The 13,368-nt window shown below is 44.6% G+C and overlaps 1 protein-coding gene across 1 annotated transcript; it reads left to right on the top strand.

Annotated features, from left to right (window-relative positions):
* Positions 1-5,131: 5,131 nt before the first annotated feature.
* Positions 5,132-7,074, top strand: EV420DRAFT_1695052 (uncharacterized protein; the record flags this gene model as incomplete). The annotated part of the gene is made up of 4 exons (XM_060479401.1): positions 5,132-5,204; positions 5,398-5,935; positions 6,813-6,891; positions 6,934-7,074. 4 exons carry the CDS (start codon positions 5,132-5,134, stop codon positions 7,072-7,074), a joined length of 831 nt encoding a protein of 276 aa, XP_060328871.1.
* Positions 7,075-13,368: the final 6,294 nt, after the last annotated feature.

Below are 13,368 nucleotides of genomic sequence, written 5' to 3'. Positions count from 1 at the left end.
CAAGGGACTTCGGAAATCACTCATTCCGTGTAGAGCTGCCTTCGAGCTTCATCCAGAGAGTAGTACATCCAGTATTCCACTCCTCCTTGCTTCGGATTCATGTTCCTAATGATGATCGCAGATTTTCAGGATGTCTTGATACTCAAATACAAGAGACTCCGGAAGCAGAACCTCAGTGGAAAATTGAACAGATTCTATCACATCACGGCGCTAAAGATCATGCCATATTTGAAGTTAAATGGACTACTGGTGATATTACATGGATGCCCTATGACCAGCTCATCAGGCTTGGCAGTCTTGCTGACTATCTTGACTTGCTAGGTTGTGTGTCCATTGGTAACCTACCGATGGGGTGTTCACCACTCCCATCAGATCCAGAACAGTACGGGATTTCTGTGAGCTCCATTACATTTGATTTTGAGTCTCCTAGGAGGATAGAAAAGGGTACACAAAGTTGTGTGAATTCCCCCACACCTGTGCTCCCGCTTCCCCATCATTTCCCGCTACATTATTCTCCCTCTAGGACCATCACCACTGCATTCCCACTGTCCATGCCCAGTGAACGTAGACCCCGTGGCAAGAAGGGCCGCAAGCCCCCTGCTTACCTCTGTCCCTTGCTCACTACCACTCGCACTCCAGCAATTCCGCTCCCACCAAGGGCATTCACTGTCTGCAAAAATCGCGAATGGTTTGACGTTCACGAAGCCCCAGGCTCCGGTTCTTTTGGAGGCCTTGTTTCTCAGGTTCATGCTGTGCACATGCTCAAATGCATTGAGCACAACAACCTTCTCCGACATACTCATGCCAAGGATGGCATTTCGGAGTGCAGACAGATCCGCTCTGAACCCATTGCTTATGATGCAATCACTGCCTCGTTCAATGCAGGTTCTCAGACCGAAAAATTTGTCAAATGGGTCAAGCCCAGTCCCACCAATCCTAACAGACCTAAGGGCTATACCCTCGCACATCTCAATTCCCCATCTCCTACCAGCAAAGGGCTTCATGTTGACATGAAGTTCCTTTTCGACCCTCACCAGCTCAATATCCCTGGATATGTTATTGTTCCTGAACACAAGTACAACAAGACTCGGTTCCTCGGCCATCAGATGCTCTTCCAGCATGAGACTGCCAAGGAAAAAGCTATCCAGCGTCGTCTTGATAAGAAGGCTGGATTAATGTGGGATGAAGATTTCGAGGATCGCTATGCTGCTGCAGGAGACTCGCTGGAGGGATTCCTCTCAGATGATCTCCCTGAGTTCATTGAGGGCAGTGCAGGATCAATCGATGCAGATGGAGACCCGGATCCTGATCACGGAAAGAGCATTGATACTGACAAGGATGGTTTGCTCTACTACGTTGATAAGGAGGGCGACAAAACGGACGCGAATGGAGATTCCACCATGAGGACCGCCTGCAATTGATTTTGTGATGTCCTTTTACTTTATACATCCTTTCATTAACTTTCCTTGCTTCATTCAAAGATATTACACTCGTTTATTTCTTACTCTACCTATAGTGCCCAACTTCATTGGACAGGAGGGCATATGTAACAAGCCGGCCTTTGGCCCAGTCCTTACCCTTCATTTCTCCCCCTCATTGTCGCTCCACATGCTCCACCGTTCTCGACACATTTGATAGGATCTATTTGATATTAGCTAGTAGTATATAAGAGCTACATACTGCTGTAGTAGCTTGGGTTTTTCGCAACAACCAGCCTTTACACCTGTCACACACTGTGTGAAACTCCTTTGTGAGAGTACGTGACTTTCAACACCCTCTCAGTTTTCCTGGGTGATTTCTTTGGAGAGGAGCATGTTTTCACTAGGGATGTGCACTGTACCGTTATGGATACGACCATAGCAATATGGCCGTAGACCATATAAAAATTATCGGCCACGGTACGGTATGGTTGATGTCATATCCGTACCGTGTCCATACCGTTGTCCGTATATGGACACTTTGACGATGACGATGGGTATCTGGTGCCAAAGTGTGAGTACTATATGCTTCTTTTAGGTCATAGGTACTGACCTTTATGGAATAAGATAGTTCTCTGTCCCTCCCTCAATGACTGTATTCAAACCGTATGAATACAGCCATATTTTGGGTCATTAAAGTCATCCACAGTATGGACCCATATCCGTATACACTGTACGTAACCACTGTACTATGGATATGGTGCACATCCCTAGTTTTCACATTGGATTGAGTAGCTGTAATCTTCAGAATGATTTTTGGTCCACTCTCAGAAGACATGAGCATGCAGCGTGCTGAAGAGGATGAAGATGAGAGTTTTTTATTCAACTCTAAACTCTAAATATGCCAATAACTAGTAACAGTGGGTGCCAAAAATTGGCTGTGCCTGCCATGACATCAAGTTTGAAATTTGTCCAACTTCAAAGCAACATCATTTATTACACAACATCAGGCACGCCATGCAACTTCCTCAGTGCTTCTCACTGCCTGGCAGCCAAACAGACCTGTAGTACTTCTTTTGTTTCTAATGGTGCTTAGGATCAATTCAACGTTCTTTCACTTACCGTGGCATCAAGCAATGAGCTCGGTATTCAAACGGTAAGTGAATAGTTTAGTTTAGTTAGTGAGCAACTTGGAGCACCTAATGAATACCCTTCCAGAGCCTTAGCACCTCGCCATTAAATCTCTCTACTGACGTATATCGACTGGTTTCGCCAAGGTAAGCCGTACTTTACTACTCCTTAAGCCAAGCTAAGGTTTTTCTTGTTATCTCAGACGATGACATATTGGGTCGAGTACCCCCGTTGGCTATGATACAATAGGACAATGCTTGTAAAGTATGGGTAGGGAGCTCCAATACAGGTGCATGGACTACTTCTTACCTCTATTTCCCTGCTAACATGTGATTCGATAGTATGCTTGGATCTGACTTGCTACAGGTAGATGATCTGCTGGATAAGATGGACAAGGCTTTTCTGGGATTTCATGCGAGTTTGAAGGCAGCAGCAGTGTGGTCACGGCAAATATTTTTTTCTTCTCTTCCTCATTCCCAAGACTTACTTACCTTGCCTAGTTCATTCCCTCGGTTTATTCTGTCGACCATGCCAGCTATGAGCTCAAGCTGTGGCTCTCAAAAGTCCCAACATCATGACAACACCCTGCAGATGGACCCAAGTGCGTAGTGTTTCTTTCTCACCCCTGCTCGCTGTTTGCTAACAAACCATTTGTTACTGTAGACTTTTACAGCATACAACGATATCAACGTGTTCTGATGGCATGCCGATGAACAGGGTATCACTAGGCTACAAGATATGGTAGCCTCGTACCTTCCTCACTTATACCCTGTTTCATAATGTGTTGTAGATGTGATTCTGGGCCCTTGGCTATACATGACGAGGTGCTTAAAGGCCAGTCTTGAGTATATCAGAGGTGAGCAAATGCTTTTCCTCCTCTAGCGACTAGTTAACCGATCCTTACTCCGGGTTTAATCTTGCGCTTGGGATCCCTGCTCAGCAGCCAGTAACCTACCCTTTAGTTCGTTCAAATGAATCGGACCTGCAAGTCAACGATACAGATACAGCCTTTACGTGGGTTGAATGAGCAGGGATCGCCTCTGCGGGCTTGCTGACAGGGTATCTACTAATGCTAGGTTGCTACATCATGTGGCATGATGCCTCCTTTTTGCATAACCAGGTCCTACGGTGCTGGGTATGATGGTGGCTCATTAGTATGATGGAATGCACAGAAATCTTGGTGATTTTCGTAGAAGGCAAAGGTGCAGTGGCAGTAAGGATTTTCTATCTCGCTTTCCCTTTGTCTGACTGACTCGTTTTGCCTATAGTACCAACTGTGTATCTCATGTATCAGGGTACGTGTCTTTATCTTTAAACTTGATAGGGCACTAACCCCTCGTTCTAGCCATAAAAATGTTATATAATTTCTGCTTGTTTGCTAGAGGTAAGGATTCATATCTACTAGTATTAACGGAAAGCTAATGTTTTAATTAGATACTCGGTCATAAGCCTGGCAGTCAAAGAAACGGGGGTAGGAACATGGCTGTGTATCCATCCCTCCTGCAGGAGTATGTGCATACTTCCTTTGGTAAGTGACACTCTTCACTTGAGTCATTAAGAAACTGACCGTTGCCTAAACCGTGCCAACCTGGCAGTGATAGGCACAGATTCTCTTACCAGTCGTAGTTGTATAGCTTGTTCGTGTTGCCTTCCCGCATACGCGTACAAAGGTTTGGAGACGAATACGAGTTGGTAATGACCCACTCATCTCCATAACAATAAAACAATGCCAACTAATTGCATACTAGGTTATCAACATTTAAAGCCTGGCTTGTGTGGACAGGTGCTTTCCAGATAGCAAACTTGGTGGCAGCGACCTCAAAGTTGTTAAACTTTCATCTCTGCTTCATAAGGATTTTGAAGTCGAACTCAGACAGACTTTGCAGAGGACAGTCAAAGTGAGCGTGCAGAGACGACTCTGTGAAGACTGAAGGGAAGTTCGAGGTAAGAATCTCATATGTATTTCAAGGTGAACAGCACACTGATAAGCATTGCACTCGGTAGCTAGCTGTGAGCATGAGACGGCTGAGAACAACGTCTAAGCCAAAATGCAGGCAATGTGTGCATGCGTGCACTGATGTGGAGTATGATCAAAGACCTCCATCTCCGATCGAGTTTAGAGCATCTCCCGTATGCACAGACACAAGATCCTCCTCTCCCAAATGCAACCACCTTCCCACTTCACCAATCACATATACACAAGACTCTCTGTTCCCGAACATGACCTCCTTTCCTCATTGCCAATCAATTCTGCGATATGCACATCTGCTAGAGTGACAAAAAATCAGACTCGGTAATGACTTGTTCACAGCTCATGTCGTGATGATGGCCAGATAGAGTAGAGACTGAGGGAGCAGCATAGTGGAGTATGGAAAGGAGAAGTGTGGGGTGCCGACAGGTAGGGAGTGGAGATGAGATGAATGGGAGGACGGTCGTTTGTGGCTGTGAAGGGAGGACGATCAATGGAAGGAGCATTGTCGTCTTGAGAGGGTCATCAGAAGGAAAAGTCGAGTTCGGAGGGGCAGCTAGGAGAGAAGAAGCATAGAAATGGTAGCAAGAGAGACAGCAAATCAGATGTCTTCATGTGGAGAGAGGCAGCAGTATCGGAAAAGTCACAATCAAGGTCCATGCAATGGCATGTAGTGGTGGGCTTTAGTGGGCTGGATGCACAACAACGGTGCAACTTGGCACAGCTTACCAGGCCATACTTGGTGACTGTCCTGGAGCTCAAAGTTACATTGCTATGAACCCGGTTGGTCTTAGTCTTTCTATCTTTTTGTAAGCTCATATCCCCCTCTGCTAGAATCCAGTACTTCCGTTCAGATTACCTTCTTCAGTCATCTGATAGGGAACCTCATTCGTGGCTGGATCCACCGGCACGTCCTGATCCCTATTTCTCAAATATACTGTTGCTATTTCCGACCAGATCTTATCCAAGAGGGCATCTTCTCTCTACCCTTCAATCTTGTTCTCAAATCTAGCCCACATGCACGTGAATCAGAGGGGATAGCTATGTCCATCCCACACTCTATGGGTGTGCCTGTGCCCCGTTTCATATTATATGGCGAGCATTCTCCCAACACGAGATCTCGAAAGGGATCTATCTTCATGACACGTATACCTGGAAAAATGCTGCAGGATGTTATCAAGTCTTTATCCCCCGAGGAGCTTCATACTATCATGCAGGAGCTCTCTGAGATTCCAGACTGCATGCAATCGTATTCTAACCCTTGGGGTACTCGCATATACGGCGTCGACGGAAAGGATATCTATGGCGGGCATGTCTCAGGTCATCATATCAGAGCTTGTGATGATGAACATTCATTTTACGCAACCCTTCTTAGAGCTGCTGGTGCCCGGGACGATGATAAAGAGGGTCTCGCCAAGTAGAAAAGGCAAGAAAGATGCCGACTTTGTTTTCCTATAATATTTAGGGCTTCACACCATCACCGTATAGTATGGTTATACGGGTGCCATCATACGGGTACTGTGCCCATTCCATCTGGTGAAATAACTTGCCCAGAGATGGACGGTATATGGACATCCCATATACTGTTAGCAACCATATAAACATGGCCATCATACGGTAATCAATGGCCGTGTATGTATCTAAAAATAACTGTCATCAGATCACACTATACACATGTTTGCCATACACTTAACATCATACCACGATGTGCTGGCACCGCAAGCTCTTCAGCGCTACCACCTGATCTTCTTTCATTCGCTCTACTCAAGCTCTAACCCTTACCAGCATAGAATACTTTCTATTTCCTGCTTCTGCTGCCTCTATTCTACTACTGTTTCATCCTTTGAGTTTGACTACCCACACATATTGCACAATAATTTGCCCCCCCACTGGCCTGTGCACCTGTCAAATACTGCTAAATTTTAAGCCAGAGGAGTTCATGAAAGAGTATATAATGGTCCTTTTTTCACAGACTTACAACCACATTCTGAGCATCATGACAGATCAGTGTGCCCTCAATGCCAATGGAAACTTGAAATCCCCCTCGAAATTCAATTTTTATTGCGATGCAGATGATGACATGCCCATGGCAGGACCTGGAGCTGCTCTGAAGCCCCAAATATCAGGTATGTATTATTCAATGGCCATATTGATGACCAGCACGGCTGTCTATATACCCGTACCGTACCATCAACCTAGTTCTAAGAGCATTGACGGTACAGTTACGGATCAGCCGTCACCCATCACTGTACCATGGCTATATGGCCATATACCATATACGATATGGTGCGAAGCCCTAATAATATTGTATTCACCCATGGTGACCTCTGGGATCATAATATCATGGTGGATCATGGACATATCAGTGGGATCGTGGATCAGAAATGGGCAGGGTGGCTTCTCGAGTAATGGGAGTATACATCAATTCTTCGATGGATTGGATTGCAAGTACCTTGGACCAAACAGTTGGCTTCTCTACCTGGGTACAAATACTCTAAGGAATTGGAGTATGACTTAGCCTTGATCGCAGTTTCAGATAGCTCTTTTCCAATATGAGTGGAAGGAAGGAAGTGAGTTTTATCAGTCGTCAATGCTCCTGAACAGAAACGTAACGACATCCATACTACAGGTAGATATCTACAAATTACATTCTAACAGTGTCAATGACAATCAACAGATCTCTAGCTGCTATGGGACCGAACCAATCCCATGGGATGTTCAGGTTCTGGCCTTCATTCTCGATTAGTGTCTCACATACAATGGGTTTCACAATCTCATCATTTAATTCTAGGCTGCTAGGGTGTGTAACCTATGATTCATTTGTATCATTGCACATCAGATGTTCCAGTTCCCATTCAAATTTACAGTTTAATGTATCTGTTGGTGCTCTTTCAGAACGGAACTTTGATGCTTTTTATGTTCATATTATTCGGGGTGCTTGTGCGAGCACCCGCAAGGCTCCCCTTTAATTCAGCCAGCGCTTCTTCTGCACGTTTCCTGAGTGGCACATCTGGGCGCTCTTCTAGTGACCATATCTTTAGATGTGAACAATTACTAGAGTGATAGATATATGTTCACTACCAGCCCTCTGCTTTGTATTTAGTACTAGCAGGCCTCAGTGTGTTCAGCTGCGACATGCCAATGCATTCCTCTCGATCTAAAGTATTGCTGTCATGGAATGTTTGGATAACTGAAGTAACAGCTTCTGAACTGGCCCAATGATATCTGCTATGCAGCCGCATGTCAAGTCAGAACATGAGAAGCTTCATTCCAATACATATACACATCTGCATCATAACCAGACATGGTGGCATGGTAGGGCATGGGACTGCTTTGGCATGTTTTGCACTGTGTAATGCACCCTTGATGTGCTTGCTTCTCAGTGCTTAAACTAGTTTATAAAGTCGACGCATGGAGAGAATAGCTCAGGTTCTCTACCTATTTGCTTGACGGATCCTCTCGGTTTGTACTAAATTTCATCCACACATCTAAAATACTCAAGTCTGTGGTTGATACAGGCATCTATATCATGGCTGAAGTTGGAGGACTATACATCATACTCTTTGCAAGCAGTCCACCAGGAACCTTTAATTGGGGATTGTTGGAAGTACAGAGGAGAATATGTGAGAGAGAGAGGTGTCATACTTAAATACATGTTGTATTACTTCTAGAACTTACTACAAATTACTCTGTATATTTACTTTTGCAGTTAAATGTTTATGCCACTTACTAATGCTGAAACTTCGAGTGCATTCTAGCACTAACTCAGGATTGCTATCCCAACACTCCCCCTCAATTCCAAGTACCTAGAATACCTGCAGATAGATATTCATGTAGTGGCCTTGGTAGTCCTTTAGTGAATATATCTGCTAAGTTCTCCTCTGAGGTGCAGTGCTGAACTTTGACTTCATTTGGAGCCATGTGCTTGTGAACAAAATGATGACAGATATCAATGTGTTTTGATCACGTGTGGAATATTGGGTTCTCAGCGAATTTGATTGCTGATTGATTGTTGATGAAAATAGTAGTTGCACCATCAGGTGGCAACCCTAATTCGGTTAGAAGCACTCACAACCATATTACTTCTCGAGTTGTGTGTGCAAGGGCCATATACCCTGTGGAATATTGATGACCCTGTGGCTGTGCAAGCTGGCACAATGTCCAGTTAGCCCAAGTTTTGCTGAGTAAGGATTTACTAAGAGAAAGAAAGTACTAGAAGATACAAAATGGTATTTAAGTAGCTAGATTTTATAGTATTCTGTACTCGTTTGCCTTCTAAGCAAGCATTAACTACTCACTAGGCAAACATGCCTGAGCACATGGTGTGCATGTTATCCAACATACTCTGCTTCCATAGTGGATAGGGCTATGATGGGCTGTTTCTTTGAACTCCAAGTAACAGCTCCCCCTGCATAGGTACAGACATAACCAGATGTTGATCTTCTATCTGTTCTGTCTTTTCCCCAGTCTGAATCTGAATAAGGTATCAGTTCATCTGTGGTCTCTCCATATGTAATTCCTAAGTCTAGAGTCCCCTTCAAGTAATGGAAAACTCTTTTGAGGGCTGTGACATGCTCAGCAGCCGGATTCTGCACATATTTGCTTAATTCCATGACAGCATGTGCAATATCAGGCTGGGATCCATTTGTCACATACATCAGGGATCTGACACCAGTGTGGTAATACTGTCTGGTGGCTGTGTCAGTGCCTCAGGGGTCACCTTCAGGGATTTTCTCTAGCTGTACATTCGGGTCCATAGGCATTTTGACTGGTTTACAGTCTTTCATGCCCATTCTCTTGAGTACCTTGAAAATATATGCCTTCTGGGATAAGGTAATAGTGCCCTTCTCCCAATTTCTGTCTATCTTCATGCCCAATATATGTTGAATCTCCCCCATGTCTGTAACATTTAACTTCTTCTTAAGTTCTTCTTTCATGTTAGACATGGTTTCATCATCCTGGGCAAGCAATGTCATGTCATCTACATGCACAGCTATAATTATGGGGCCTGATTTCACTTGTCTGATGTATACACATTGATCACTGATCAATCTCATGTATCCAAGTATTATGACTTTACCTCTATTTTCCTTATCTTATCTTATCCTTATCCCTCAGAACCCCAGACCTGCCTATCTTATCTCTCGAACCCATGATATTCTGCCAGCACACTCCTTACCCAGTTACCCAGTTGCCATCACCCCAGTTTACAGCTGCCGCACCCCAGATGACCGACGACCCACATGCACCATCATGCTTCTCTTGATGGCATCACACTTCTTAGTAGTTGGACAGGAATCGACCGCCAATTGAGGGCAGTCTGCAGGATGCAGCCTATTCAGATGGAGTCCCACACAGATGCAGGTGATATGCACTCTTTACTCTCATTCATCAGGAGTACACTTCTTTTAGTGTCCTCACTCTTCATTTGTTGAAAGATGCACTTCTCATTGCATGTGCCCTTGTAGATACTATTCTTAGTATGAGTCTAACATGTATTTAAGCTAGCCTACGCTGTGGCCTTAGACCCCAGCTTTGGCTAAGGTTATATACTCCTAACTCTTACAAGCTCCTTGCTTTCACTACAAAGTGATGCCTAACTTCTCACAATCTACCAATGCCTCTCTAACACTGAATCACCAAACACGATGTTGCGACTGCAGCCTGTTTACACATGTAATTTTGCAATCTAGAGTGTTTTACATGCATACTGAGATATAGTGAGTGAGCAGACTAAAACTATGTGTCAACACTAATGCTACATGGTGCAAGGATATGGAATATAACTTATGGCATAAGAAGCAATGGGATTCTAAACAGGACTTAGTCACAGCACTGTACCTGACAGGCATGCGTGATGAGAAGGCCAAACCCTATACCCAATGCCTTAGGCTCTAACTTACAAGCATGCTCGTGGGAGCTAGATAAAACCTTGAAGATTGCAATGACACTGAGAGTACTTAGCACGCTCACTAACTGTGACGCGTCATACCTGAAAATCTGGGGAAATCCTTAAGCGAGATGACAGATATCATCAGCATGAGCTTGGGCAATGGGCTTTGGCCAAAGTCCACGAGCCCGTGTTCCATTGTTCTGAGTCCCATTGTTCGAAGACTCACTTGTTGCCGTGTCTACGAGAAGCCTCTGTGAATCCAAGAAAGAAGTCCTGAATGACATATGCCAGAACTGATAGTTCCATATGCCTAGACCTGTCGGTCGCTAGAGAACAAGCCCGCGGGTGTCGGGAGAGCACCTCTTGGCACGCGTTTAGTGAGCTCACTATAGAAATGAGACTAAAACTGGGAAGTCTGACTCGGATGCTCAGTAAGGTGGCGGTGGCAACGTGCTACGCATGTAGGAGTCTGGGTACTGCATGACGATTGTAATTCTAATTCCCCTGTAGTATAAGTAGGCTGGTTACAGTAGGTAGAGGGCAAGTTTCGAGCCCCTGAGTTCCTGTGCACGCATTGAAGGCGGTACTGTAACAAAGGATCAGTTTGTGACTTCGAGCTTTGCATAGAATTAGCGAGCTCACTCAGAGAAATACGAGATACCCTTTTGATAAGACTTTTGAGAACTTAGTCAGAGTGAATACGAATCAGGGATGCTGTTTCTGTTCTGTTAAGTGTGATAAGTCTGTTCAGAGAATGTGTTGAAGTGGAAATCTGAGTTCTGTTCTGTTCTGTTCTGTTCTGTTCTATTCTGTTCTGTTTCAGTCTGTTCCATGTCAGTTCTGTTCGAAGTTCCGTTTCTGAATCTGTTTCCGAGTGCTTCTGAAGTGTTCTTGAGTCGAGATAAGCTGCTGGAGTTAGTTGGAGAACCCCTACATACAGTTGTGTAGCGAGTGGGCTAAGTCAGTGCTTGCCTGTGGTGTTCTTTTAGCGAGCTTACTAAAGTTTCGGCATGTATTGCCTCTGTTTCTGTGGGGATCAGTGTCCCTTGTGTATTATAACTCAAATCTGCCTTGAAGGTTGCGTCACGCCAGTGAACGACCTTCCTGTAAAAAGTTCCTAGACTTAGGAATTCATTAGAGAAAGCTTAGCTTCGCTAAGAGCACTGAGGATAAGGGAAACTCTTCGAGATATTGAAGTATAGTCGGATCGCATTAGAAATAATCGCTCCCCTGAGAACCTACAAGGGTGATTGTAGTTTGTGTAGTTGTGTGAGTGTGTGTGTGGGTTTTTGAGGTTCGCCTTTTAGCCTGCTCACTATTCCACAGGTGCCCACAGCCAGCCTCTTCACCGGGTGATGTAGAAGGCTTGCTACCTCCTCCGTTACGCCCTCCATTGGAAGGTTTGTTGCCTGAACTTCCTTTGGATGACAATAAAGCCTGATTATGACCTGTAGAATGTCCCAATGGAGCAGATCCACCATTTCGGGGTCCATTCTTATGGTGAGAATAGCCTTTACCATGGTTATTATTAGGCTTATTCTTCTTTGATGAGGTTCTGTTATTCCCAGTACCATTGCCATTGTTACCACCTTGTGATGGCTTCTTCTCCTTGGTGCGAGGTGCAGCTTCAAGGTCAGCCATCTCAATTAGTTCAGCTTCTTCAACAATGCAATGCCAACTGTGAACTTCTTTATTCAGTTTTGCACAATGTAGTTCACATTGCATCTCTTTGCGGAATCCATCCCAAAGTTTGATGACACGTTCTCGCTTGCTAGTGACACCAACAAGTCCATACAAGGTTTCAAGCTCGTAAACGTATTCCAAAATGGTACAATCATTTTGATAGCACCTCTTTATTTTATCACGTTGCTGACTACGATAATTCAGGGGGAAACAAGCATTGAACATTCCACGTAAGAAGTCCAATAATGTCCATTCCACATGATTCTTAGAAACCTTTTGGATGAAAAAGGAGAGGGCTTTACCCTTCAGGTAATGTGATGTCAAGAATACTTGTTCGTCTCTGGGGACCTGACCTTCTTTACAGAACTGAGTCATTTCCATTGTGAAGTGGTGGAACTTCTCACCATCTGCAGTACCCTCATATGGGGTAGGAGGGATTGGCTTAATAATCCATTTCTGACTAGATCTATGCCTCCTACAGCAGTGGCCATGATGACGATGAGATCCATGCCTTCAGTGGTGGCAGCGATGATGGCGACTATCATGAGATGAGTCTGAAGCTTCTGAAGAGCCTGATTCTGATGGTGAGTCACTACTTGAGTCTGAAGAGCTCGAGTCTGAATCCAAGGGATCACTATCAGATGGAGAAGAGTATGAATAGCTTGAATCTGAATCCGAATCATCACTAGAAGAGGAATCAGAGCTCGAAGGATCTGAATTGGAGGAGCTAGCATGCCACTTGCTCTTCCGTTTCTCATTCTTCTTCCTATTGAGCTTCCGTTTACATTCCGGTGAGGCTTTCTTCTTAGATTTACCAACTTTTAGAACATTGGCTAAGAAGCTATCAGCCGGAAGCTGATCTGTTGGATGAGTAGAGCCATGCTGGCTCCCATGATGACTGCTTGAGGGTGCTCTGGACTTGCCCCAAACCACCTCTTCCATCCGACGATCAAACGCACTTGCCAGCAGCTCAAGATTATGAACATTCTTCTTCTTAGAAGTCCTTTTCTTTGATTTCATAGGCTTTTTCTGATATTTTTCAGTTCATTATCCTCAGGATCTTCATCAGAAGTTTCCTCAACCTCAAGAACATCATACCGGCCAGTCTTACCAACCAGTTTCTTAGTTCGTGAAGCCTTGGACTTGCCAGAAGCTTTAGTCTGCTTAGAAGACTTTCTGACCTTTGCAAATCCATCCTCATGGTGCGTTTCAGGTTCAGGTTCATCCTGATGACCATCAAGTGATTCCTGGATCTCATCACGGACCTGGTTCCA

This window comes from Desarmillaria tabescens (assembly GCF_030435595.1).
Source record: "Desarmillaria tabescens strain CCBAS 213 chromosome Unknown EV420scaffold_26, whole genome shotgun sequence".
In the NCBI taxonomy this organism is placed as follows: Eukaryota; Fungi; Basidiomycota; class Agaricomycetes; order Agaricales; family Physalacriaceae; genus Desarmillaria; species Desarmillaria tabescens.
Note: the sequence above shows the minus strand (reverse complement) of the source record. Positions and strands in the feature narration are given on the sequence as shown.